The 25,116-nt window shown below is 50.7% G+C and overlaps 1 protein-coding gene across 1 annotated transcript; it reads left to right on the forward strand.

Moving 5' to 3' along the window:
- Positions 1–3,608: 3,608 nt before the first annotated feature.
- Positions 3,609–24,626, forward strand: LOC121603741. The gene is made up of 5 exons (XM_041932936.1): positions 3,609–4,991; positions 17,774–18,610; positions 18,682–18,819; positions 18,913–19,136; positions 21,975–24,626. The coding sequence occupies exons 2-5, from the start codon at positions 17,837–17,839 to the stop codon at positions 22,378–22,380; spliced, it is 1,542 nt and encodes a 513-aa protein (XP_041788870.1). The 5' UTR covers positions 3,609–4,991; positions 17,774–17,836; the 3' UTR covers positions 22,381–24,626.
- The last annotated feature ends 490 nt before the right edge of the window (positions 24,627–25,116 follow it).

The raw sequence follows: 25,116 nt of genomic DNA on the forward strand, positions 1-25,116 counted from the left end.
CCTCAACCCTCCCTCCCCCAGCACACAAACACGCTAGCGATGAATGTGAATGAGTCCCAAAAAACCGGTTCAATAGTCCCTATTCCCTTTCCCCCATAAAGACGGTGGCATGCATTTGTTCGCCTCTTCGAACGGGCTGTGCATCTTGGAACGGGCTACAAGCGGCTTAACGCCCTTTTTAATAGTTCCCCTTAACCACTGTCACCACTTGATTGATGGTGGTATGGTAATCTGCCTTCCCCCCGAAAAAAAGGGCATACTTACCGCTAAACGTAAAGCTGAAGAGCTGTGTCTTTTGATGGGGGGAACAAAAGAGCTTTCCAAGGAGCCGTTTCGAGGGCTTTGTAGCACTTTCCTCTGGAATAGAACTGAGCAAACACAACTTTTCTTTATTGTGTTCTTAAAAACTAAAAAGCGTTTTTAGAGGCGCCAGCCACACTTTTGGGTGCTTTATCTCGAGAGTACCTTTTTTAATATCGCTTCCCAGAGAAGGAGAGGAAATAACGATCTTATTTGAATAAAGGAGAAACCTTCGCCAGCTATCCGGTGTTGCTAACGGGTCACTTTCTCCTGTCCTCGACAAAGTTTGGACTCCACATTTCCGGTTAGTGTTTACCAAATGCATTTGCATTTGCGACGCTTTAACACCACCCTCAACCCTGTCCATCGAGCCCATCGTTGCATGCGGCCACGGGATGACATCTGTCGCCATTAAGCGCGCTGATTAACCAACAGACAGCAGAGGCACCAAACGATGCACTACGGGCGGCTCTCTGGGGGGAGATGACGAGCAAGCAAACATAGCAAGTACCACTGCCGCCATCCACGCCTCCTCACCTCTCCAGCCAGTCAAGCCAGCAGCGAACGGACAGGCAATCCAGTACTGCCCACCCTGCGTGGCATGCGCTAGCTGCATGATTTGTTTATTTTCGGAACAACCGGCCAGCCTCGCGCACGTTGTTGTCGTTGGTGGTGATGGTGGTGGCTTTTTCTCTATCGCTAGCACACTATCACGAACTCGGATGGCTCGAACACTGCGCGGCCGGCGGGAATCTCCAACACACCGCCCGCTGCCCAGCTCCATCTCTCTCTCTCTCTTAACCCTCCTCTGGGCCGGGTTGGAAAGGCACACAGACGAAAAAAGGAAGCTAAAAATAAAGACTTATGAATTATGAATGCTTCCCGAATGACCCAATGGTTGGAGTTCTCGTGCTCGGAATGTAATTATGTTGGGCATTTGGGTAGCCAAGGCATGCCGACATTGGAAGTCAACTTTCGATCGGTGATCGAGACGGGCAATGCACCGTGAAAAGGCTTGCGATCACCTAAAGCTATTGTTAAAGCATCTTCTTACCACTACTAATCAAATTTGGGGCAAAAATGCGTGCCAACTTCACCACTACAGAGAGAGAGAGAGATGATCGATGACAGATCCTTGCAGCTCCAAACGGAACAGGGCTTCAGTCAGTGCAAAGAAAGTGTCCCGCAGTGTTCGGCTCTTGCCGATGCACGATCACTTTGGGAGGAAATTGAGCTGTGTTTCTGTTTCTTTTAACGTGTTATTTAATCCTTTTTGTTAGACTGTTTTTTTTTACTGTAACTCTGTTTTATGTGATATGTTCTGCCCGAGGGCTCCCGCAATGCATCAAATGCATCTCTTCACATTGTGATAATGGTTAGTGTGTATCGTGTATCGTACCTTCTGTTTTCGGGTGCAACAAATCGAATACAGTGCATGATCGTGAATGATCTTTGCTACGGTGATCTACGAAGAGAAGCTGCTCTTGTAGTGCCATTTCACTGTACATTTACTTTACCTGATTCGGGTTCGGGGTCATCACCGCAATAAACGGATGCGGATAACACACGCATATGCACCATTTTGTTTCTAGACAACTCGTCGCTTCGCAGGTTTGAACGTGTAGTAATGCCATGCGTGTGTTATCAATAGGGCAGAGCGCTCTCACGTAACCTAACGCATCTGCCGTAGTGTCCCCATCACTGCGAACACAGTGTCACATATAGGTGTGTGAATCACGGGTCAAACACTGCTTGTATGGGTTTGTGAGTTGTTTGAAATCGCGCTTGAAATGGTTTTAATTAGCCCAATGCCGGAAATGACTACCTCTACGAATGGTAGATACATCAAACGAAGCTGTCTTGGTGTTGGGAGCCCACAGAGCACGTGCGTTGCTCTAAATTAGCACGCGGAACACACCCCTCGAGCGATCGGACGAAAACAGCCCGTGTGCATCTCTCGTACGATCGCCTTCGTCGACGGGATGGCACTCGAAATTCGGTTCGGCGGGGGTGTTTGCTTCCAACAATAGACTCAAAACAACCATTATGCGAGATCGATGCACAGGTAAATCACAAATTTAGCCAACACTGCTGTTGACACTGTGCTGTGTACCTTGCCAGAGCTTGACGTTTGGGCTATTTAAAGGACACGCCCAAGTTCACTATTGCACACCTGTACGCTGGCAAGGTATTGGCGCGCGTGTCTTACCATCCCCATCCATCCATCCTTTGCCGCGCATCCTTTTGCCAGCACCAGCAGCAGCAGCAGCAGAACCAGAGAAAACCAAACAAAAACAAAACCAGCTGAGACGATGTCACGATGTGACCTGGTGGGCTTACATCAGGACTGTACGGTGGTCCCGTAATGGGAAAAGGGACGGCCCTGATCGTTCGCAGAGCGCGACGACGGCAAAGGGCGCGATAATGAACAGGCAGGGCTCGGGCGAAGTGGTGCACTCTTTACTCCCTCTTTCGTCATAATAACCGTTGTCTACCGATAATGGCCAATGCTATTTTCACAAACCTCAACCTCTGCCGCCGCAGCCACCACCGCTACACCCGCTCGGTGGCAAAAGGGCATAAAATGCAGTGTCGCGCCCGGTTTAAGCGGCACTGATAAGCGGCCGCACTTGGCCAGATGCACGATAAGCATCACTCTTTCCCTCCCTCCAACTATCTCTTTCTTTCTTTCGCTTTCTCTCTCTCTCTCTCTCTCTCTCTCTCTCTCTCTCTCTCTCTCTCTCTCTCTCTCTGACCTTTGTTGATCGCATTCGAGTTGCGGTTTTCGCGATTGGACAGCACTTTCACGCCACGAGTGTGCCGGCTGCTGATCCTTAAATTTAAACTGCCAACTAAATCCTTCTGCTTAAACGTGTGCCAGTGTTGGCGTGGATCTTGGCGCAGCATTCTCTTATCTAAGCGCAAGATAAATCATGATGACATTGTGGGCGATGCACACGCAGAGTGTTGCCTTGTCTTACTATCGGCTATGCACCGCAGCACTGTTTGCAGTTTCGCCGAGAGTAGTGTAGAAGAGAGCGGTGAGAACATAAATGTTGCTCTCATGTGAAGGAGAAATAGACAAAAAACAGTCATGTTTAGGGGTCACTTTAGAAGAATATTACACTAAATTCATGATGAATTACCAGAAGTTGTAGAAGAACAATAAAAATGAATGTTATAGAATAAATCTACAACTGCAGTTAACAGAGATTATCGAGAAGCATTCAAACACACGAAACGGAACCCTACAAATGTTTATGCGTTTGTCAGACTGTTGGCCGTTTCTACTCACTGATTCCCGTGGACGCTCACCTTTAGCGAGAGCGGACAAGTAGGCAACGCAGAGAACGAGAGAGCCACCACCCCTATCGCGCTCATTTGGAAACGCTGTGCTGTATGCGATCGACACGACCGGGGCCCTGTGCGCCATGAATGAAGGTAGTACCATTTAATTCCTTCGCTCGGCGCACCGAGGCATGAGTCTTCGATAAACGGTCGAAGCAAATGGACGTAGCTCGCTCTTCCCGCAACCATCACACGGCACCAAACACGACACAACAGCAACCCGGAGAGCTGCCGCTGCTGCTGCTGCTACTGCTATATTACACACTCCCGGTCGTCTCAGCCTTTAGAGTTTGTGGCCTCTATCCCTGCAACGTGGTTACGGCGGAACAACATGAGCAACAGTGTCGGGGCACAATTGCTCGCTAAGCAGGCGTCCTGAAGCAGCTACATCTGTGCCGTCCATTTCCTTCTAATGTGTGTTTGTGAAACCGTCTGTGAAGGATCTGCTCCGTACATCCTTCCTTTATAACAAAAAAACGGGATGATACGATGGTGGTGAAAGCGTGTGTAAGAAGTGAGCGTCCATTGTAAGAAGAAAAGGTCGGAATACACCGAAGGGTGTGTTCAAGGGCTCAACAGCTGACTGTGCAAAGGGAAGAAGGAACGGTGAACGTGTTTGTGCAAGGATCCTTTTATTCCTCGTACAGAAAAAAAAGAAAGCACGCAGGAACAGTGGTGAAACAAATCACGGCACGCCAATGAAAGTGAATCGCGGCAACTTGTTCCCGACCGATCCGTTCTAGCTCTCCTTTAAGTGCGTGACGTCGGCTGGTTGTCCGTGTGTTTGTGTGTGTGTGTGTGACGTGGCTTGCCTAAATTCCGTTATTTCTACTCCCACCGAAAAATCACTCAGCCGGTACACAGCTGACTGACCATCGCCGGTGAACTTCAGCTAAAAATACACCAGTGCTTTCCCCCTTCCCCGCCATCGACTTGGTTGGCAACAGAGCAACAGAGCGGGGTGCGTGTGTGCGATCGCAGCTTCAGTGCCGGGTTCGGGCGAGTGTGTCGTCGCCTGTTGTTCAACGGTTTCCTAACTTGCGTGTTTCGATGCATCCATCGTTCCTGCTAGCCGCGTTCCTTCCACGGGACAAGGCCCGAAAGAGCAAGTGAGCCCGACAGTGTAAGTGTCCACGCCTGTGCGTGTGTGTGTGTGTGTTTGCGTATGAAAGTGTGTGCATAGTTTCGGGGTGTTTCAAGCCGCCTGCTAGATTGTTAGGCGTTGCGTTAGACAAGTGTCTGCATTGCTGAACGATTTTTGGCGTGAAGAAGTGCCCACTCCAAGTGAGTTTACCCGTGTTGTGAGCTGACTTCTCAACGCCTTCTAGTTAGCCTGTGCCACGGTAAGTACAAGTAATACTTTTAAGACCGAAGAGAAAACGTATTCTAACATAACGAAAACCTCGGTTTCTAGAACAACCCTAACACACTTTCCACATTGATTTGTCTATACAAATACACACGTTCAACCTCTAAGCTGGCGTTCCAGTTGAGCTGTACACTTTCCCCACCCCTGTTCAAAAAGAGAAGCCAGACCCAACACTAATCCAATTCGTCCCTTTCAATTGGGCCACCACACTGGGGGTATGCACCAGTCAATGACATCGTCGTGGGCCTCGGGTCGATGCAATTTATGCTTTCACCACGCACACACGCCGCACACCTACGCCAATGCTCATCGCGAGAAAACATGGCTTCGCCAAGACGCCTACGGAAGATTAAAGGGGACACCGAAAACCGAGCACTCGGGACAGGCTTTACAGAATTTATGTGCTGGACAGTTGAATTATGAATGAATGGTGGTACGTGTTTAATGCGCCGCGGAAAGTAAGGGCAACCGAGTGTGTTTGGTGAGCGTCTCTACACGCCTGGCTACAATGTTGCATCGGTACGCGTTGCCATGTGTGCTACAAAAAAGCCTCTGGATGATGATGATTATGTTGCGATGCGTAGTAGGCATGGTGGTGGAGGAGGGGCGCTGGTACCTGCAGGCTGCAGCGCATATTTATTGATCGCGCCCGTACCGCCTAGTAAAACGATCGCGATCTCAATCCCTGGGTACAACATTGGGCCGGGAAGTGGAACGATCTGCAATTTCGCCCTCTCTTGGCCATGGGGATGGGTGAGGTGAGATAAATGAATGGCGATAAATTGGCACCATTTTCACGGACATTTGTTAAAACCTCCGCACGAACGTCCCTGGTACGAATCCGCCTCCCACAGGAACATTATATTAAACGTACCATTTTGCCCAACGGCACCATGATTTACACATTCTGACCCCATCTTATCAGTTGTGCAATTATTTATTGGAATACTCCCACTTTTTCCCTCCCACCATCGCTCTGTGTGTGTATGTGTGTTTTCGCTTCTTCTTCGCTTTCTTGTGATATGAGGCTCCTCTGCTAGGAACAGGGAAATTGTAAACAATCAATAAAAAGCCTCATCACAAAACCGTTAATTCTAATTGCCTGCCCGAACCTGATAACATGGCGTGTTACGACGGCCTTATTATTATAGGTGGACACGAGGTGTGAGAAGATTTGTCGAATTCTCGATTGAAGACGATCCTCCCGCGGGGGCCCACGTCTACCAACGCTCCTGAAAGGTCATCGGAGGTGTGGGCAGCATTGATGCAGCCAAGGGCCTGACGCCACCTTCTTCTCGTACATGCTCGACTGTTAAACACAACACGCAAACAAGCGCGCACAAACACACCCCACCCGTAAAAAGAAAACAAACGCGAACGAAAACTTATCAAATACACAGACACACACACACACACACAGAGAGAGGGGAAGACAGCACAAGATTAAGAAAACAGTAAACAGCAAACAGGCGACAGAAAGGTCACCATCACCGGTACAAACACTATTCCCCTCGGGGTGGTGTGGTCGGGCCGGGCCGGACCGGAGCCACTCGTGTATCATTCAGTGGCCGAGTGATTCACAGCGTGTGTGCCGTGTGTCGTTGGCGTATTTTTGGAAACAGGGAAATTGTAGTAACTCCGATTAGACGCCAGCTCGTTGCACGATTGGCAACTGGGTGCTTCAAACTCGGCTTTTACTACGGACGCCTCGAATTGCCGAAAGAAATCGCGCAAACCTGTGTGCGCGGCCGTACACGCACCTTATCACTTTCGATTGCTAGTATCACACGACCAGGCAGGGTGGTGGTGTTGGTCTGGTGGCCGGGAGTGCAAGCAGAGCTTGTTAACGAATGCTAGCCGTCGTGTCAAATTTCACCTCAGTGTAGGGCAGTATACTTGCGCTCTTATCTAATCGAAGCAGGCAGAGCAGTAATGCAAAAGCAATTTTGGTGAGTTTGTTTTTTCTTTGCGTTTTGTCGCTGCCACGCTACTGCCCGGTCACCGACCGGCTCTGTGGCATGAAATTTAGGTAACGTAAATATCGGTTGTCAGGTCATAGGCAATTTATCTCGCTGACTAATCACCGCGCATAAAGAGAAGAAATGGGGGGGGGGGGGGGGGGGTGTAGTGTTGGGCGACACGCAAACGATTAACGTCTAAATTGATGTGGTTTTGTTGGGGGAGGCAACCACAGCGGTCTTTCGCGCACCTAGCAACGGCTCACTAGACCGTTTGCACATTATGCCCGAACCCGAAACCTTGCAAATTGTGAGTGACATTGCGAGCTGAACTTGAAACATCAATGGGTGCGCGTCGCCGCCGTCCGCAAAACTGTACATCTGCGAAAAGATGTGCCGAAAGAAACCTCCTCCACTCAGCTGTTCACTCACCGCCATAGCTATGAATGTGGTGTGTTTGCCCCTCACCGTACGAGCCGTTTTTATAAATAATTCATAGACGGTAAAAGCCGCCACCATTGCTGCTCCATGTGCTGTCCCCCACGCTCGGTGGTTCGTGTGCGCGAAAGGTGTGCGCAAAACGCTTCCTCGTCACGCGACAAGCACGCGTAACCTAGTGTCGATCACGGTGGCGTTCGCAAGCGTCAAGTTCTTGGGGCTAATGGGGAGCGAACAAAAAAAAAACGCCGCCCCCTGGGACAGGTCATCAGTTCATCGGCTTTATCAGCCGTCTGGACAGGAACGGAACCAGTGTACACGTTACCTCTGTCACCCTGTTGGTGTTGATAACCTTACCATGCGTACAAGGCGTGTTAGACGCTGATTTGGGACCGAGCTGGCTTCTTTGAATGTCTTTAAACGTGTACCAACGTTTAGATTTATAATTCGTGCTACTATTCCTGCGTGATCCAATAACTGTCACAAGGACAAGGTGGTGCCGCAAGTTGGCCCATATGTAAACTATTCTGGCTCGTAGTGCCTTCTCAAGGACTGACACACATCCCCGCCGCTGTTCAAGTACGAATTCTGTTGTTATGTAAGACAATAACCATCATTTATTTTAGACAATTCTGACGTCCTTGCGAATGTGACAAAACTTCCGCCAAGAATGCCATCAACTATCAACCGTACAAGGATGTGTGTGTGTGGAACGACAAGGAAGGTGTAGAGGTTTCGAACGACTTGCTCAGTTCGAAGGCAAGCCTCCGCGGTCTTTTAATGCCCCGTGGCAAAACAAATGTGTTTGCGTGTGTGTATGCGCGTGTTGTTATTGTGCTTGTTGGTAGTTTACATTCGCTCCCTCCTTCCCCCCTCGAGGCTCCATTTTTGCAGGACATCCCAACCAACCGGGGGCGCCCACCATCGCCGCCACTTATCAGCGATTCCCGGTGACCTCTGCCTTTGGGGCTGGTCGCCGTACCGGTGACACTCGATTCGATTGCTGACTCTCGATTGCTGAGTGGCGAAGGGGGAACGAATGGATTGAATACGGGGCGCGCACGAATCCAGTGTCCATGCCGTGAGCACGATGCATTCGAATGCACGGCCGTATCATTTACACCCCGACGAGTCATGCAATGCCAAACCAGTAATTGATTTCGCTCCCGCTTGGGCACAATTAATGAGCGAGTTTGTTTTTTAACAATAAAAAGCCTATTATAATTATAGATCTTTACCCGAACCCGAAATACTGCCAGAATGCAGTCGACAGCTTTCCCTCGTTAAGCTGGCTGCAGCGCGGGCCATACCATTAAGAGCTGCGCTGGAAATAAATGCTCGATCGCATCGGTGTCGTTCGCTTCGCCTCGAAAAACTCGTTCCTGCTCCTCTCGTGATCTGGCCGGGGCGATAACGAAATCGATGGGTCTGCTTCAGATTTCAAGCCACACACGCACACACACACACACACACACACACACCCGCTCAACCTCAGCCAACGACGACCGGCGGCGGCGGCGGTTCACGTGATCACCGCATGCACCAGCCAAAAGAGAGCCGAGGCAACGGCCCAAAACTGGCCGGATCATAATTTCCAACGATTGTTCCACCGAAATCGTCCCAGTGCGTACAAGCGGAGGAAGGCAGAGGACGGTCGGCATAGGCCGTTTCACCAATTAGACCGACCGAACTTGCTCCGAAACCCGCCACCACGGGAGACGCGACTGGCCGAACGTGTGGAGCAGGAACACACCGTCAACCGGTCAAAGTGGCAGGCGGAAGGGAGACGATCACAATTACTACTCGATCGTGGTGAGTGGTGGTGGTGGTGGTGGTGGTGGTGGTGGTGGTGGTGGTGGTGGTGGTGAGCAGCGCGACTGTTGGCAGCGAAAACAGTCCGAATTACATAAACGATGGCGCCAGCGAGCGAATGGCCTGATCCGCGCCGTGTCAACTATATCGCCTCGTGGCAGAGCGTGGCACCAAAATGAAGATCGCCTGATGCCGATCTCAGTATGAACCACGCTTGTATCGTTTCAGGCTATTTCCGGGGATCCAATAGCCCGACAACAACAGTACCGAAGTACATACATTATTTCCTCAGTTATAGATTGCTGATACAGCTTTGCTGGAAACATAGTTCAACCAGGGCCCGTGTCAAGCCAGTTCAGCGTGCGTAGGAAGTGGAATGCACCCAGGGGACTGTGTTGAATCCCCCCCCCGTAGCTTCTCACCATACCAGTCTGCCTTTTTCCCACTTGAACGGCAGCAGACTTTACGTCTGACAATATGCCTGAGCGATTGATTTACGACATCTTACTATTGGATGACTTTGCTGCGGAGCAGAGTACACGCAAGAGGCAAAAGATACGCCCTTCGTTGGGCTAAATTGGCGATGCTGCGCTATTAGCATATTGATGAAAAACGTCCACGAAAGCAATTAACTTTCTCGTTGCCGTCCCATGTCTAGTGATGGGTTTGGTTGAAGAAAACAAGATCCGGAGTCGACTCCTATCCGACTCCGACAATTTCGGAACCGACTCCGGGAGGTAGGCCCACCATTATTCCGAGTCGCTCGAAATCATCTGAAGCCGTCCGGAATCCCGAGTCGTCTAGAGTCATCCGGAGTCATCCGGAATCTGCCACAGTCATACGGAATCATTCGGAGAACGACTCTGGGCGACTTCGGACGACTCTGGACAACTTCACCTTTGGACGACTCCCGATGACTCCAGATGACTCTACACGACTCCGGACGACGCCAGACAACTCCGGACGACTCCGGGCGACTCCGGACTACTGAGGACAACTCCGACATCGGACGGAACTAGTGCTTTCCATTTTTCCTTAATCGGAATCTGACTAAAAAAAGTCCAAGTCGGATCGGAGTCGTGGGTGCTCTCCATACAGCACATCACTACCAGTGTCTCTTGTTTACCGTCGGCAAACGGTTCCCTTCTTTTTGCTGCTCTTGTGCTGTTTTCCAGAGCGGGCTGTAAATGCAAAAATTCAATCATGTACAAATATAGAAATGTATATCAAAATCTGGCATGACAAGCGAAGAAAACGCTATACCCCAATAGCACAGAGCGATAGAACCGGGGGTGTTGGTGTGCGGGTGTGTTGGCAACCCGCTTCCCTTGTGTGTGTGTGTGTGTGTGCTAAGTATATCTCCCCCGTATCTGTTTTCTGCACACACCCACTCGGCCACATTCCGAAGCACATTTGGTTTGGGTGCTATTTTTACGTGAAATGTTAAAAGGAAAAGAAAGAAAACTCAACCCCACCCACAACCACCCTCAAGCCGTTACAGCAACCGAACTGTGCCCCCCCCCCCCCCTTAAATGCAAAGCCGTTGAGACGGTGTAAGCTGCGCTTAAATCAAACAGCTTGAAGTAGGAGAACGCTTCCAACGTGGGGTAGATTTATGCTTGTATACTATTACCACCAGTCAAGACGGCATTTTTCCAAGACCTACCAGAAACTAGATGTCTCCTGACTTCTCTCGATCTGTGAGCGGAAGGCGATTGTTGGAAATTGGAGTGATCGTTGCGGTGTTGCTGCGTATTGAGCAATCTATCATGCGAAGGTTCCGATTCAACGGGGGTCCCTAAGGGTTTTCCGCTTGCATCCCACCGGTTTTGTCGTCCAACATGCCGGTATGTACCGGTGTCACCAGCATGCAGCTCTCAACCGTTTCAAACTATCTACCTGACAACCACACACACACACACATGCACACATTGCGTGGGTTTGAAATGTTTCGATCCTCGATCGGGCTCAGAAGCGAAAGGAAACAGGTTTCCCACCCGACCGTTGTTCCGTCTATCGGGCATAAAAAAAATCCCAAGAAATAGATTGTCCAATTCTATCGGCACAGCATCACAGGCTTAAACAAACCAGCAGTCCAACAGCATCAAAAGGGAAGCTGGAAAAGCGATGCAACGATCGTAAAACGGGACGCTCTTATAATGCATTCTCCGTTGATGCGGTCGCTTTACCTGCGCGCGCGAGCCCCTTGAAAAGTGATGCTTCATCCCTCGGCCTGCGACCTTCTTACTTCTTACGGATGCTACGCCGTACCATGCGCCGTGCGCGTGATCATCGCCGTCCCCGACACTGCGACTCGCCGAGCAAAGCGCGAGGCAATCGCACGTGTGTGGAAGCGTGGTGCCCCCGATGCCACCGAAGCCGTGGCCCGATCGGGACAGGATTAGTGGCGACGGGGTTAAAAAAAGAAATTCTACATCGTAATCTATAATTACCACCACCCGCCCCACACACACACACATACACCCATCATCAGCATCGGCCAGTTTGCCGACTGCGCAGTAGTAGCGCGGACTGCATCGACTGACTTAGGAAGTGCACCGGCGTCTCGAGGGGCAGAGCGATAAGTAGTGTACGGTGTCATGATGGTAGGCCGCCACTATCTTCTGCTCAATGAAGTCTTGCCTGCGCGCACTGTTGTTTGATGCAACAAGGATCTCTCAACAAGGGAAGGATGGCGCCCAAGCTTTAGGGATGTGCGGGATGCCATACACCATTCGAAGCGCCCCATTCGCTGACAGCTTCTCGAACTATTCTTCTTCCCTTTTCGCTCTTTGACGTCATTCCGTCTTTCCCGGTACTCGGGCGTGTCTTCTAGTCAACCGGAACACTTTGACACACTTTCGGAAGATCTCCGGGGCTGGTTCGAAGGTTAGTTTTGTGATTAAACTTCACCTCCTCTCCGGTAGGAGCGTATGGCGTCTAGTGCAGAGCCGAAGGTGCAGGGTCGTAGACCCACTCTTTTGAGCGGCCCAAGTTTCGGTATACACCCGTGCACCCGGTAGAACAGTGCGGAACAAAACGTGTTTGTTGTGGATCGAACGATAAGCGCCAAACGTCAGAGATAAGCGTCAGCATCAAGCCCCGCTGCGTATCAGCGCGCTGATTGTACTCGTTGGCGTTGGACAGCCCATTCCAGGGGGAATGCTATGTGGGTCAAGGTGTTAGTATTTGTGCGAATGGAGATGTGTTGGGACGACGTCGCGGAAAACTCCCAACAGCTGTCAAAAGTAAAACAATCCTGAGCGGTTCCAGACGTCCCAAGCGGTCCTTTCCTTTGGAGTCACCCACGACAAAAAGGATCTGCTCTCCAGAAATAGGCTCTCGATCGTGTGACTTGCAACTGCGAAGCTCTTATCATGTCCGTCATGTCGGAAGTGTTTGCAATTGCAATATGAAATGGCAACAAAGTCCTGCACCAGAACGCCAGAATGTGCTGTGCGCAAGGCGCCAGGCTCTGTTATGCTCTCTGCTGCACTATCTTCGATCGTTGCGGTTTGCTCAATGCTGTTTTCACAACGCTCACCTCCACACGGTGATGAAACAAGGGCGCGATCATGTTTCCTACCTAACGGCCCATAAAAATAGCGCTCAATCGACGTGCGATAGAGACAGCGAGAGAGTCTGTGTGTGTGTGTGTGTAGCTGCGCCGAAAGATTCGCAAAGCGAACGGTAGGACGCGTGCCAAAACACGCACTCGCGGGTAGAGCGAGTACACACCAACAAAACAAACTAATTAAGATAAGATTGAGAGTCGTGTTTAGGGGCTGGGGGACAAGGGTGTGTTGGGTGTGTGACGATTGGCGGCACAGGGAACTCCACAGCGGGCGCTGAGCCATCCGTCACAAGTTCAGCAGACACACGGAATTTCGGAGGTACGGAAGCCCATGCCGACATTCTGATCGCTAGGAGGAGCAGTGTTGGGCACGTTTGATGGCATGGTGTGCGAAACCCCGAATCGATCACTGCCTGCTCCTTCAATGTACAACAAATGAGGTGTGAACCTATTCGCATCACCCATCTAGACGACACAATGAAAAACGCCACCACACGGCTCAAAGTCTGCAAAGCGATGGTTATATTTTTAGCGAAACGATGAACCGTGGCCAACACGAACGCCACAACAGTTGCCCTAGTTGCCCATGTGAAAGGCGCGTGATAGCGGCGGATGCAACTATTGACACACTGCTACCACCCACCAGATCCTCATCGTAAAACGGGGGGAGGGAGGAGGTACTAGTTGAGCGTGCCCGATCCACATCGGTGTGTCGTCCAAGATGCCTTTCTTGGCCGCTCTTCTTACCACGGTCGTACAAGTAAACAACGGGGCCATCCAAAACCGAGCAACAGTGTGAGCACGGTGCAGGTCATTTGCCTCTCGATGATTGGATCGGAACCATCAAAGTGTAACAGGTGTGTGTGTGTGTGACTGGTTGTTCCTGATAGTTGCCCGACCTGCGTTACATGAGATATTACGTTGGCAGACTCCAGGCTCCGATGACTCCGGGAAGGCAATAGGATACAGTATCGGTTGAAGTAACACGTTAAGTAACATGGCGCATTGCGCAACCGATCGAGCTAGATCGATCGAGATGATGATCGCATGTCGCGGTAGAATAAACTCTCCAACCCCCCATGCATAAGAAGATAAGTCGTTCGGCAACCCGTGCATCTGCCACTTGTGCGGGCATACAAACGATGCTGAATTTATCGTACGTCATTCGGCCTCAGCCTCAGAATACAAATAATCGATTCGCCAAACCAAATTCGCAAATTTGTTTTCTGCTTATCCCAAACAAAATTGCTCCAATAATCCGCGCATTTTGCTGCGTTTGACGTCAAACCGTGGACAGTGCCGTGCGGCATTCGGTCAGATGCGGTTAGACATCATGCCGTGGAGGTGGATACAAGCCGGCTAGATCGTAAAACAAGCAAAACTGAACCTTAAATTACTCCCCACCCATAGCAATCATCCCCGTTGGATCGTCCCCCGGTGCATCCTACCCCACTGCTTCAGACCGGTTGCAGACCCGACCGACCGTTGATAAGACCCGCCCGTTGTTACTCGGTAGGTCGCAACCTCAACTCGGCTCCTCGGCTCGGTACGATCTGGATGGAGGTACGGTGCCGTGGGCAAACAAACATGAAGGGCGGAGCGGGGCGGGGGTCGGGAAACGAGCTTTTGATAAGGAAATTGCCCACCGCTTTTAGCGAGCGTTTTGGGGCGCACAGTTTTCGAGGGCTTGCTCAGTTGAAGCCCCCGGGGTGGGGAAGGGGCGACACTCATTAATCACATATACTCAGACAATCCGGGATCGGATGATTCAAATGGTCTCTGGCGCACGACGCCCGGAGATCCGCCTACCATTGTTCGCGAGGAAAGTAGCGCTGTCAAAACTTACCGGTCTGGGCGCGATAGGAGAAAGTGTAAACAATAAAGCGGGCATTGGCGCGTTGTGTGGTGGGGTTTTTTTTCTCTCTCCCGCCGTTGAGACAAACAAGCGTAGAACACTGATCCTGTGGCTGTGTTTACCTTTCCCGTTGTTAAGCCGCGCGATAAAAGCAAACACCTATCACGCCGATAACCTCGTTTCGCACTTACACAGTGCTGCCACGGTACTACTGCTGCAGCACTCGGGCGGTGTGGCGGCTTAAATTCTGTCGGCCAAGGGAAGATCTTCGGTCGGCACTTGGCAGAACAATCGCACCGACCGGAGGGACATGCGACAAACCCGACTGCCGTAATGCGATAAGTCCCGCGGAGATGATTCCAGCATTCTCGCCTCAGTCTACACACAATAACCCTTCGACACTCGACACAAATCCGCGCGATGGTTACTAGGATCAGATGGCTTCAATGGCTTCAGTCCAACTGACCAGCCAAACGGTGCATTGAAAAAAGTGAAAGGTGTGTGCCTGCATGAAGACTGCACTGCCTACTTTGGATGTTTCCTTTTAGTGACTTTCCCGCCCGAGTGGCCATTACTTCAATCGCCATCAATTGGAGTTGTCCATGGTTTGAAGGGGGCATGACCTTCCGTCTTTTCTGTCACTGTGAAGTAGATTGTAGCAAGCGATAGAGATAGTGAGAGAGAGGGAGAGGGCAGAAGAACCGTTTAGTTCTGTGTCGGAGGCCGGTGTCCTAAAAACGACGATATATTGAAATAAATTGTTGCGATGCATTCGTGCGCGGCGCATTGCGGGTGCACCTTTCCATGCTCTGCGTGCTCAGAATGGTGCGGCTCCGAATGCTGCGCACAGTTGGAGGGGGGGGGGAGGAAGGTTGGGATGGCAACTCCACAAGATTGTCGCGCCGCCGATGAGACTGCGAGAGCTGGCGAGAGGAGATTGCCGGATCCGATGTCGGCGCCGTACCGCGAAATGGAAACCAACCCGAACGGTGTCACCTTACTGTGAACACATCCTCCCCCCCCCCCCTCTCCCCCACCCCTTGCATACCGTTTCCAGCGCATTCCAGCGTAAAAAGGGAAAATGCAAGCATCTCCAACGGAAAAGTCAAAGTGTAGGGAGATGGTTTTTTGTTTGGGGAATTTGAACGTAAAACCTAACCGAATCAGTCTTCCAGGAAGTGTCACGTGTGGATCGGCTCGATGCACATGTCAATTCCCCACGGTGGCATGGTCCTTGCGAGTGCGCACGATAACCTTGCCGGAGGGAGCGCTCGAGTGATGGGAGCAAGAAAACGAACAAGAAAACAGCGAAAGTGCATCTCAGCAGTAGTACCCGCAAGTAAACACAAGCAATTCCAACACGCTCTCACACACACACACACACACACACACACAGCCAGAGCCAGCCGTCCATTGCCGATCCTCGTGATCAACGCGGCGGTGGAAAACCTATTTATGGCACAGACCACCACCACCATCACAAACCCTTTTGCAAATATATGCTTATCACACCGTCGGTTTGTGGTCGTCGAACGGTGGCCGGTTGTGCGCGAATCATCTAATCACCGATCGACAGCGTATCATCACAAACCGGGGGTTTGCGAGGATCGACGGCAGCAGCAATAGTCCCACGCCCTCTACTCTATACACGCGCGAGGGCTGCCAAACGGTTGGCGCAGTGGCGCGCCATCACCTCTGGCGCCATCTCAAATCAATATTGCTGTGTGGGGTGGAAAATTCCTCCGCCCGGCAACGAACCAAACAAAACACTTTGCGTCCGAGATCCGACAGATCTGATGAGAGTGAGTTCTGAGTCTGAGGGATTCGGTTCGGGTACTAATTAATGAATTTGTCAACACGCACGTGGCACACATTGGGGAGGACAAAAAGAGGTCACCAGAGGAGGAGGAGGAGTAGCAACAGGACGTCTCTCAGATCGTGCGTGTTTATTATTGCAGGAATGGTGTGATTTTCTAAATATACATCTACACTCTACCGTCTAACAGATATCTGCACATTATATCACATGTTTCTTCTTGCCCGGGTCATTGAATGGGCGACACGCGTGGGACACTTTTTGTCTGAATGCGTGTGTATGTGTTTTGTTTTTAGCGCGAAAGCGCGGATTTCCGAGCGCCATAAGACCCGATCGCTCAATGACGTGCGTACGGCAGCACGATCAACGGGCAGCAATCGGTGGGTAAACAAATAAATCACCAGAATTGGAAGCGTCATCCGGCCATGCATCTTGGGCCTATCTTAACCAAACAATTTACCCCAGCCCGAGCTGTTGTGCAGCGCACTGAAGCTTGTTCGGTAGGACGAGGAGAAGGCGCCAGTCGGGAGATGCACTTCCGGAGGGACAATTAATGGGGGCGATGCTTCATTCACTTGTCGTTGTCGTATGAAGCCGTACGCAGAGGCAGCATGCATGCGTGATTCCTATTGGAAATGGATGTCATTCATTCGGAACGCCCTAAACCGGCTGGTGTCGCTCTTATCGTTCTGGAAAGAAGCTGTCAAAGGCTCTGCAAATTGTTGAAACGATGCACATCCCTCCATACCTTGGAGAATCGTACCGGACCTTCAATCGTGCTTCTTCCACGCTGTGACCGTGCCCTACTTTACGCTGCTCCATCGCCATCGCCGTATGAAATTCATTTTGCTCCCATCGGCTCGAACGATTCAGCCGCATCCATTCAACGGAGGTTGGTGGGTGGTTGCTGCAGTTTTAAAAATAGATCTTTGCTCCACCTCCGCACTGCACGTCCTTTAGTTGACTTTTGTGTGTGTGTGTTTTTTGTTTGTTAAAAGATCCGACATTTGCTAAGATTTTGTCCTTTTTGTGTGACTCATCAACTCTGCCGAACGGATGCATCTTTGTAGTGACACAAGTGGCAATGGCGAGGCGTTTTACATACTTCTTACCTTGAACATCCATTATCCAAAATGCTCCCTTGAGGATGTCAATAGTCTCTCTCTCTCCAACTGCCTAACCTCATAAATAGATTCCTGATCGTAATTGATTCTATAAATAGTCCTCCTACTTTGTTTTCCCATCACAAGCTGTCGGCAAATCGTCCTAATAACATATCGTTTCTCTACTCTCTACTCCGCAGACCTTCAAACCCGTTACCGTTTTTTTCTGCAAGCGTTACTTGGCCACTTTCCCGCTCGTCTGAATGCCAGCGTTTGCCGAAATGCTAGTCTCGCAAAGCCCGCCGGTGTACAACCACTCGCTACAGTCACCGGACTACAAGCCGGGCGGCGGTGGTTCATCACCCGGCTCCGACGGTAACACCAACGGCGGCGGTGGTGGTGGTGGCTACTACTACCGACCCACGTCACTGCAGCTGACCCAAACACAGACGAACGGGGGGCCACCGCCCTTCCAGCGGCAGCTGACGCCACCCTGCCTCAGTCCGACGGGCAAGCTGCCAACGTCACCCCGTCGCTCCTGTCTGGTGATACGGCCCGGGGACGACGCAACCACGCCGGAAGAGTCGGAACCACCGCACGCCGCCATGAAGCTGCTCACGATCGGCGAGGACGACGCGGGCTCGGCGCCCGGGACCGGTCGGCACAAGAAGAAGGTCGTGTTTGCGGACGATCACGGCGGCCAGCTGACGCAGGTGCGCGTCATGCGCGAACCCTCCTACATGCCGCCGATCTGGAGCTTGCAGTTTTTGGCCCACGTCACCCAGGGCATGATCAGCCCGGTGCCGCAGGAGCAGTGGGTCGTCGACTTTGTCCAGCCGGCGAGCGATTACGTGCGCTTCCGGCAGAAGCTGGACGAGCGGAACGTGTCGCTCGAGAACGTGATCATCAAGGAGACGGAGCAGCTGATCGTCGGTACGGTGAAGGTGAAAAACCTCTCCTACCACAAGGAGGTCATTATCCGGTCGTCCTGCGACAGCTGGAAAACGCACGAGGACACCTTCTGCACGTACAGTGTGGTAAGTGGGAGGGGAAATGAAAATCCCGACAAGCACGTAATTAATCGACCACTCTCTCATACTCGTTCCAGGTTGGCAATGGGGCAGCCTCGGCTTATCTGATATTCGATACCTTCTCCTTCAAGCTAACTCTTCCACCTAAGTCCAGACGGATTGAGTTTTGTGCCGCGTTCAAGTGCGACGGTGTCGAGTACTGGGACAACAATGATGTAAGTGGGGTGCGCCCTTGACATTCCCCCCCTTATCCCCAGTGACTCAATCGTACTGATCGATTGCGTGACCAAACTCTTCTCCTCTTCCAGGGCCGCAACTACTCGCTCACCAACCGTATCGCGCCCCGGGAAAACTCGGGCGCCTTCCTATCGTCCTCCTCTGCCAGCGCCTTCAACAGTGCCGCCCCGAACGGGCGCAACGGGCTGGCGGCGGCGGCGGCTTCGGACGGCTTCATCTCCCCGTACGTCGACCCTGGCGCGGTGCTCGACACCTGGAGCGACATGAGCGTGGAAACGCAATCGGGGCCATACTGGTAAATGCAAAATGCCAACTCTCGGGCACAACTCGGGCCACCAAACAGCAAAAATAGACAGCAACCAAAAGAAAACCGCTCTCCGCGCGCACACACAAACCATCCACCACTCACCACCACCACCACCACCCCATCCACCCAGTACCATCCACATCCCGGCTGGGACAAATGCGTCTCCAGCCGCGGGACTAAGGGGGACACAGGTTTGCACACCATGCCATGCGCACGCCATTCAGTAGAGTGTTGTTGTCAGCCGCCTCGGAAGTCCCGCCAGGATAAAGGAAAGCCCGTAACCGACTGTGTGTGTGTGTAGACGACGACGTTCGCGTAATCCTTTTAGCAGGATCGTCAACAAACTGATCAGACCACTGTTGCTGCTGCTGCTGCTGCTGCTTTGCAAGAGAAACATTCCGCCATTCGATGGCAATTTCCAAACATTTGCAAAACACGCAAGCGAGATTATCAAACTAGAAGAGCTAGCTGTAGGCAGCGGTGTGGCGATACGCGTGACTTTCTTGAAAAAAAGGTGGACAAATGGTTCTCTTCCAAAAACGGGCAAACAGAGCAACAGAGCGGGGTGGATGATGGTTGGAGTATGAGTAAACCAATTGGCAGATAAGATAGCAAAACAGTACGCAATCAAACCTCCTGCATTAGTCACAGGGCATTAAGGTCTCTTAAGTTAAGCGGCAGAAATTGGCAAGGCTAGTTGCAAAAATCTAAGTGTATCGCGAAGTATCCACACTCTCCATATCTCTCACCTCTCCGGGCGGGAATCGACGGTATCGTTTTGCGTGACAAGTGCACTTTCCCCTAACCCAAACCGATAGTGTGTAACCGGACAACGCGAAAGGACTCGCAGGAGACACAAGGCTGCATCGTGAGACCGAGAAAGACAGAGAGAGAGAGAGACAGAAAATGGGAGAGGGAGAGCAAAACATTCAAACGGTTTCTAGCATAGTGTGTCGGCTTAGTAACCGCTTCAGTGTGTACTTGGTTGGAGCGTTTATTCTTCATCGTAATTGTGTGTATGTGTGACCGGACAACAAAAAAGAAGGAAAAACATCAGTGTGTGTGTGCGATAGTGGATCGAAAAAAAAAATCTCAAACAGAGCGAGAGATAGAGAGAGCAAGGTGGAGAGAACGAGGAGCGGGAGACTAACGCATACTACACACAAACCACGCTCACACATTCGTACGCAATCGAAAGTGAAAGTGATTTTGCTCTGTTTGAAAAAGGTAATTTTTCAACATCCAATAATATTACCACCGCCACCACCACCACCACCACCACCATCCTGCCATAATACATAGGCTTAGTCACACTTCCTGCTCCCTGCTCCTCGTCCACGCTCCACGTCGTTGTTTCACTGCTTGTTTGGTGGCCATCAATTCACCAAATACACATACAACCCGACTCTCACACACACACACACGCTTAAGTATTGGTACAAAACATTTCAAAGGGGTAGGGTAGAGAATGAAGAAGTAGGGGGTAGAAGATCACTTTCGTGTAGTTTAATTTCGTAACAGTTGGTAGCTTAAGATACTCTTAAGAACGCTTAACGAGACCTAATGGATAGAATGACGGTTAGTTATGTGCAGCAGTTAAAGCGTCTGGAAGGGGCGACACATTTCCTAAGCGGGGGTTCCCTCACTAACGTTACACATTACCTAATATGCATGCGCAAACGCGATCACACTAGGTCAAGAGGTCGTATTCGTGTTCGTACGCAACGCCACTCAGTACGATCGTCGTGTGAGCAACGGAGCAGCTCAAAACCGGTTCTCCAACGTCCTTGGCGTCGTCGAGCGGCCCATTCGAGCTCCTGCCATTGAGAGCTCTCCGAGATCGCCATAGCAACTTGCAAGGGTTGAATGATCTCGCGTCGCATTTTTTGCGCGCGTGCGTGCACTACTACTTCCGTTTTGGAGCAAGCGGCTTCACTTCCGCCTGTAACTCACCTTGAGCGTCGAGTGAGTGAGCGAATTGGAGAGATGTTGTAATTTGCGAGCACCACTCGATGGCGAGGGATTTGAGGAGGAGACACACTCCAAATGTTTGTGTAATTGTGTGACTAACAGCACCGCTGCGCCGACGCTTCCACACAGCAGAGCATGATCACGTGATCACTCTCCAGCAGGAACCACTCGCCACTCGAACAGTCAATATGCCCATATCCCATCCCTTAGTCCCATTTTTTCCCTGTGTTTTGGCCGATTAGCTGCCATTCCTTCCTCCCGTTCCTGATCTCCCGCCCTTCCCACCCTCCCTCTTTTTCCACAGTCGCTTCCGGTGTTACTGGAGCAGTGTGCAGTCGGCGTTCAAGTGCTGGGTGCCCCCCCAGGGAAAGGTCAAGAAACCGAAAGCTAACCCTCCACGTAGACGCTAGTAGAGAGTCGCGAGCAGCAAGTGACGCTAAGTGCCCTCCACCCTCCACCGCTCCCTGGTGGGTTCTCATTCGAATTATCTCAAGCGCCCGGGGGAGGAGGCCGGCAATGCATAAACCTCACTGGGTTGCTAGTGTAATAGTTTGCGCAGTTCTCATTTTCACCTGAAATTCCCATGTTGCTGTTTGTGTGTCGTGTGTGGATTTGGGTTGTGCCGTGAATGATCACACCCATCCAAAGTGATCGTTTTATACCGGGGTTAACATTGTTCATATTTGTGTTTGTGTTGTGAGTGCCTTTTTCCCTTCTTTTCCCTTTCCCTTGCGATGCACAGCTCCACCAAACAAAACACCCCTTCCCCGACAACCCCCGTCCAGTGTGTAGCGAGGCGACGAAATTCATGTTTTTTTGGTTGTGTTTTTCTCTTCTCTCTGCATCTTTCTGCAGCAGTAGTACGTTTGACTGCTCGCTGAACCGTTGCTCCAACAACCGTGACGCGACGGCGATGCAGGACGAGCCGACGACGACTACCGGTCCCCTTCCGCAGATGAAGCCGATCAGTCTGAACATGCCCCCCTGTCCACCGGAAGGGCCGCTGGATCTGCAAGCGGCCGGTGCCGGCGAACGGCGGGCCAGCACGGGAGAGTTTGCGGTGAAGCAGGGCTGCAACCACCATCACTACCACCAGCATGCTGCTGGCACGAAACCGATCGCGCCGCTGGGACGCACCGCCAGCAATGGCAAGCTGTTCTACATACGCGAACGGCACGAGGGTGAAGATTTGCTTGCCAATTTGCTCCGCTTGCGCAAGCTGATGATGGCGGGCGGGAACGAGAAGGCCGGACTAAACTGATAAGGAGGAGGAGAAGGAGGAGGAGGTGGTATCCAGTCCTCGGTCCTAGTGGTGTTGGATGAAAACAGTCCTTGCGTGGCCGTTCGGTGAAGCAGCAAACTCATTTGCTAAGGCCACTAGGAAGAAGTGAACAAGGCCAGGAGGCGGCGAGCAGCAACGTTTTTCCTTTTTGTTTTTGGGCAATTGGGATGATCGGTCGTCCACGATCGTGTGAACTTTAATGTCGCAGCATTAGCTTCATTCCTCTTCCACCATAGCATACAGCAAAAACAGCCCATATTGTACATATATACATTATCTCTCGTCCGTCTATGCTTAAACGATAACGAGAGAATGCACCGCAACACTTACTGAAGAATACTCACAAAATTGACATTTTCAATCGGGACCTGGATACTGACCGTATGTATGCGCACGCGCGTGTCTGTGTGTCTGAGGGGGTGCGCGTTTTTAACCGTACCAGGAAAAAAAAACAGGTTTAGGATTTTCTGTTCCGTTTCGATTCATCAAGGGAAAATTGCAATAGATTTTATATAGAGCTAATGCTTCCGGCATCCGAGTTTGACAGAAGGCAGAAGAATACCTGAGTGAGCAAGAGGGTGATCCCGTTTGGTGGGGATACTGCAACATGGATGAACGAATTTGGAAGAGGACAAATGCGCTAGAGTGATAATACGCTTGTCAGACGGGCAAGCGGGTGATAAGAGCCAGGAGACCGAGGAGAGGAAACGGGAGTACAGATACGTAGGGCCCCCTATTTGTCGAACAGCTGTGGAAATGGAAGACCGAGAGACGAAGAACCATCGATTCGGGGACGAAGGGTTTAGGCGAGACAAACCAGGCAACGGCACAGAAGAAGAAGAAGAAGAAAACACGAGATAACAATACTAGTAATTTAATGTTCATATTTACATACGGAAACTAAAAGACTGAACGTGTCCACAAAGTAAATTAAATCTGGAACAAACAAAAACAAAAACAAGGATGTGTATGAGTGTTAAACAAAATTGCAAAAGCGAACCAGCGCGCGGTGGAGAGGCTGGGCTGGTTCGAGGCGATCGACTGGTCGCGTAGAGTGTTCCGCCCCAAATCGGGAGACAGATTGGAAAGGCATGCAACCGAGTGAAATTAGTACGATTCGATATTATATGCGTATGATGCGAAGCACAAATCATCCCCATCTTTTGTACAACCATGTAGCGTTGCAGTAGGAACGGACAATCAAACTCGTGTCAAAAGACGGAACGAACGGAGAACTTAATAAAAGTTTTCCACATTGCGTTGTGTATGTGTGTGTGTGTGTGGCCGTAACTTCGGCGGCAAACACCAGAGTGGACCTAGTGAAAAGCTTCGTTTAGTGGCTTCGTCGTTAATTTATGTATACAAACAGTAGTGTTAGGCTCGTTCCACTACAACAACCAAGGATGGTGGAGTTGATGGTTATGTTTTATGTGTTAGTAAGTTAGTAGGTTAGTGTACATTTTCTGCGCACGTCACCGGCTGCGGTGTAGTACACCGTGGAGGGGCGTGCCGTCGCACTTTCGTTGCTTGTTAGAGTTTTTGTAAGGCACAAACAGTGATTGTAGAGTAACCAATTTATCGTTTAAGCAGGATGAAATGGAGGTAGAAAAATGGAAAGATCAAAGACAAGAAAGATTGCAGGAGAGGGGAGCGCTGTTGAAGCTCTACGATCGCCATACCCGACGCCGGGCCGCGACTCATTTCAATCCAGCACTGCGATTCGAACAACATACTAGTTTTTGTAAAGCTGATCCTACGTAGAATGTTTAGAGAACGTGTGTACTCCCCACTAATTGGATAAGATTTCACATGCTGCTACTTTACCTTAGAGTGTACACCCGTGCTTTACTAGAACTGTACTACGCAACTTGAACGAATCCTATCGGTCCCGGACGAAGGGGGACACTACGTAAATGATGAGATTGGTAGAGCATGTTTTAGTATCTCTGCGTTTGGCTAGTGTAAGTGTTAGAGTTCGCGTATCCTTCGACACAGCTAGTCTGTGCGAAGCGCTTGTGTATATAGATAAACATATTGTGAGGCACACACACACACTCCCACAAAACTCCCGGGGAGGGGAAGGGGGAGGGAGGGGGGAGTGTGTTATCTGATCGTACATTATTAGTTTCGTAGTGCGTAGAGCCAGTAGAGTACATCGTTAACCCACTGTTTCATATGAATAGATCACCTCGATCGCAAATAAACTGGATAAGAATTTATGAAAAGATGTGTGAGTCCAGGAATAGGAAGAAACATGAGAATATGAACATGATCGTTGTAGAAAAGACACTTGGAGTGGTAAGTATTTGTTGGTGCTTTTCTATGAATCCATTAAACCGATCCGATCCGACTATTTGTGTGCAAAATATTAGCGAAAACTCCTTCCTCCCATTGATGTTAGTCCATATTGGGCTTGAACTCACGACGAGCAAGCTGTTATTTGACTGTCCTCAAATAAGCGCCTCTCACAGTACCCCAAGCTGTTGTATTCGATCATCCGAATTAGTGATGGGAAAAATTATGTTTTGATCCTAATCGATTCCAGCTAGCTCCCGAGTTTTCTGGGATCGATTCCGGAATTGCCTTGGAAATCGGAAATGACTCCGGAATCGGCTCCACAAGCGGCTACGTAGTAGTTTTGACTTCGAGCTCCTCCTACTACTAATCCACATGCCATGATCTAGATAAACATGCCGAAACAATGCAGAATTTATA

Source organism: Anopheles merus, chromosome 2R, assembly GCF_017562075.2.
Source record: "Anopheles merus strain MAF chromosome 2R, AmerM5.1, whole genome shotgun sequence".
NCBI lineage: Eukaryota > Metazoa > Arthropoda > Insecta > Diptera > Culicidae > Anopheles > Anopheles merus.

Coding starts and splice junctions, on each gene's coding strand:
- LOC121603741 (XM_041932936.1), top strand. CDS start 17,837: ATGCCAGCGTTTGCCGAAATGCTAGTCTCGCAAAGCCCGCCGGTGTAC. Junction 18,611..18,681: donor CCTTCTGCACGTACAGTGTG/GTAAGTGGGAGG, acceptor TACTCGTTCCAG/GTTGGCAATGGGGCAGCCTC. Junction 18,820..18,912: donor AGTACTGGGACAACAATGAT/GTAAGTGGGGTG, acceptor CTCCTCTTCCAG/GGCCGCAACTACTCGCTCAC.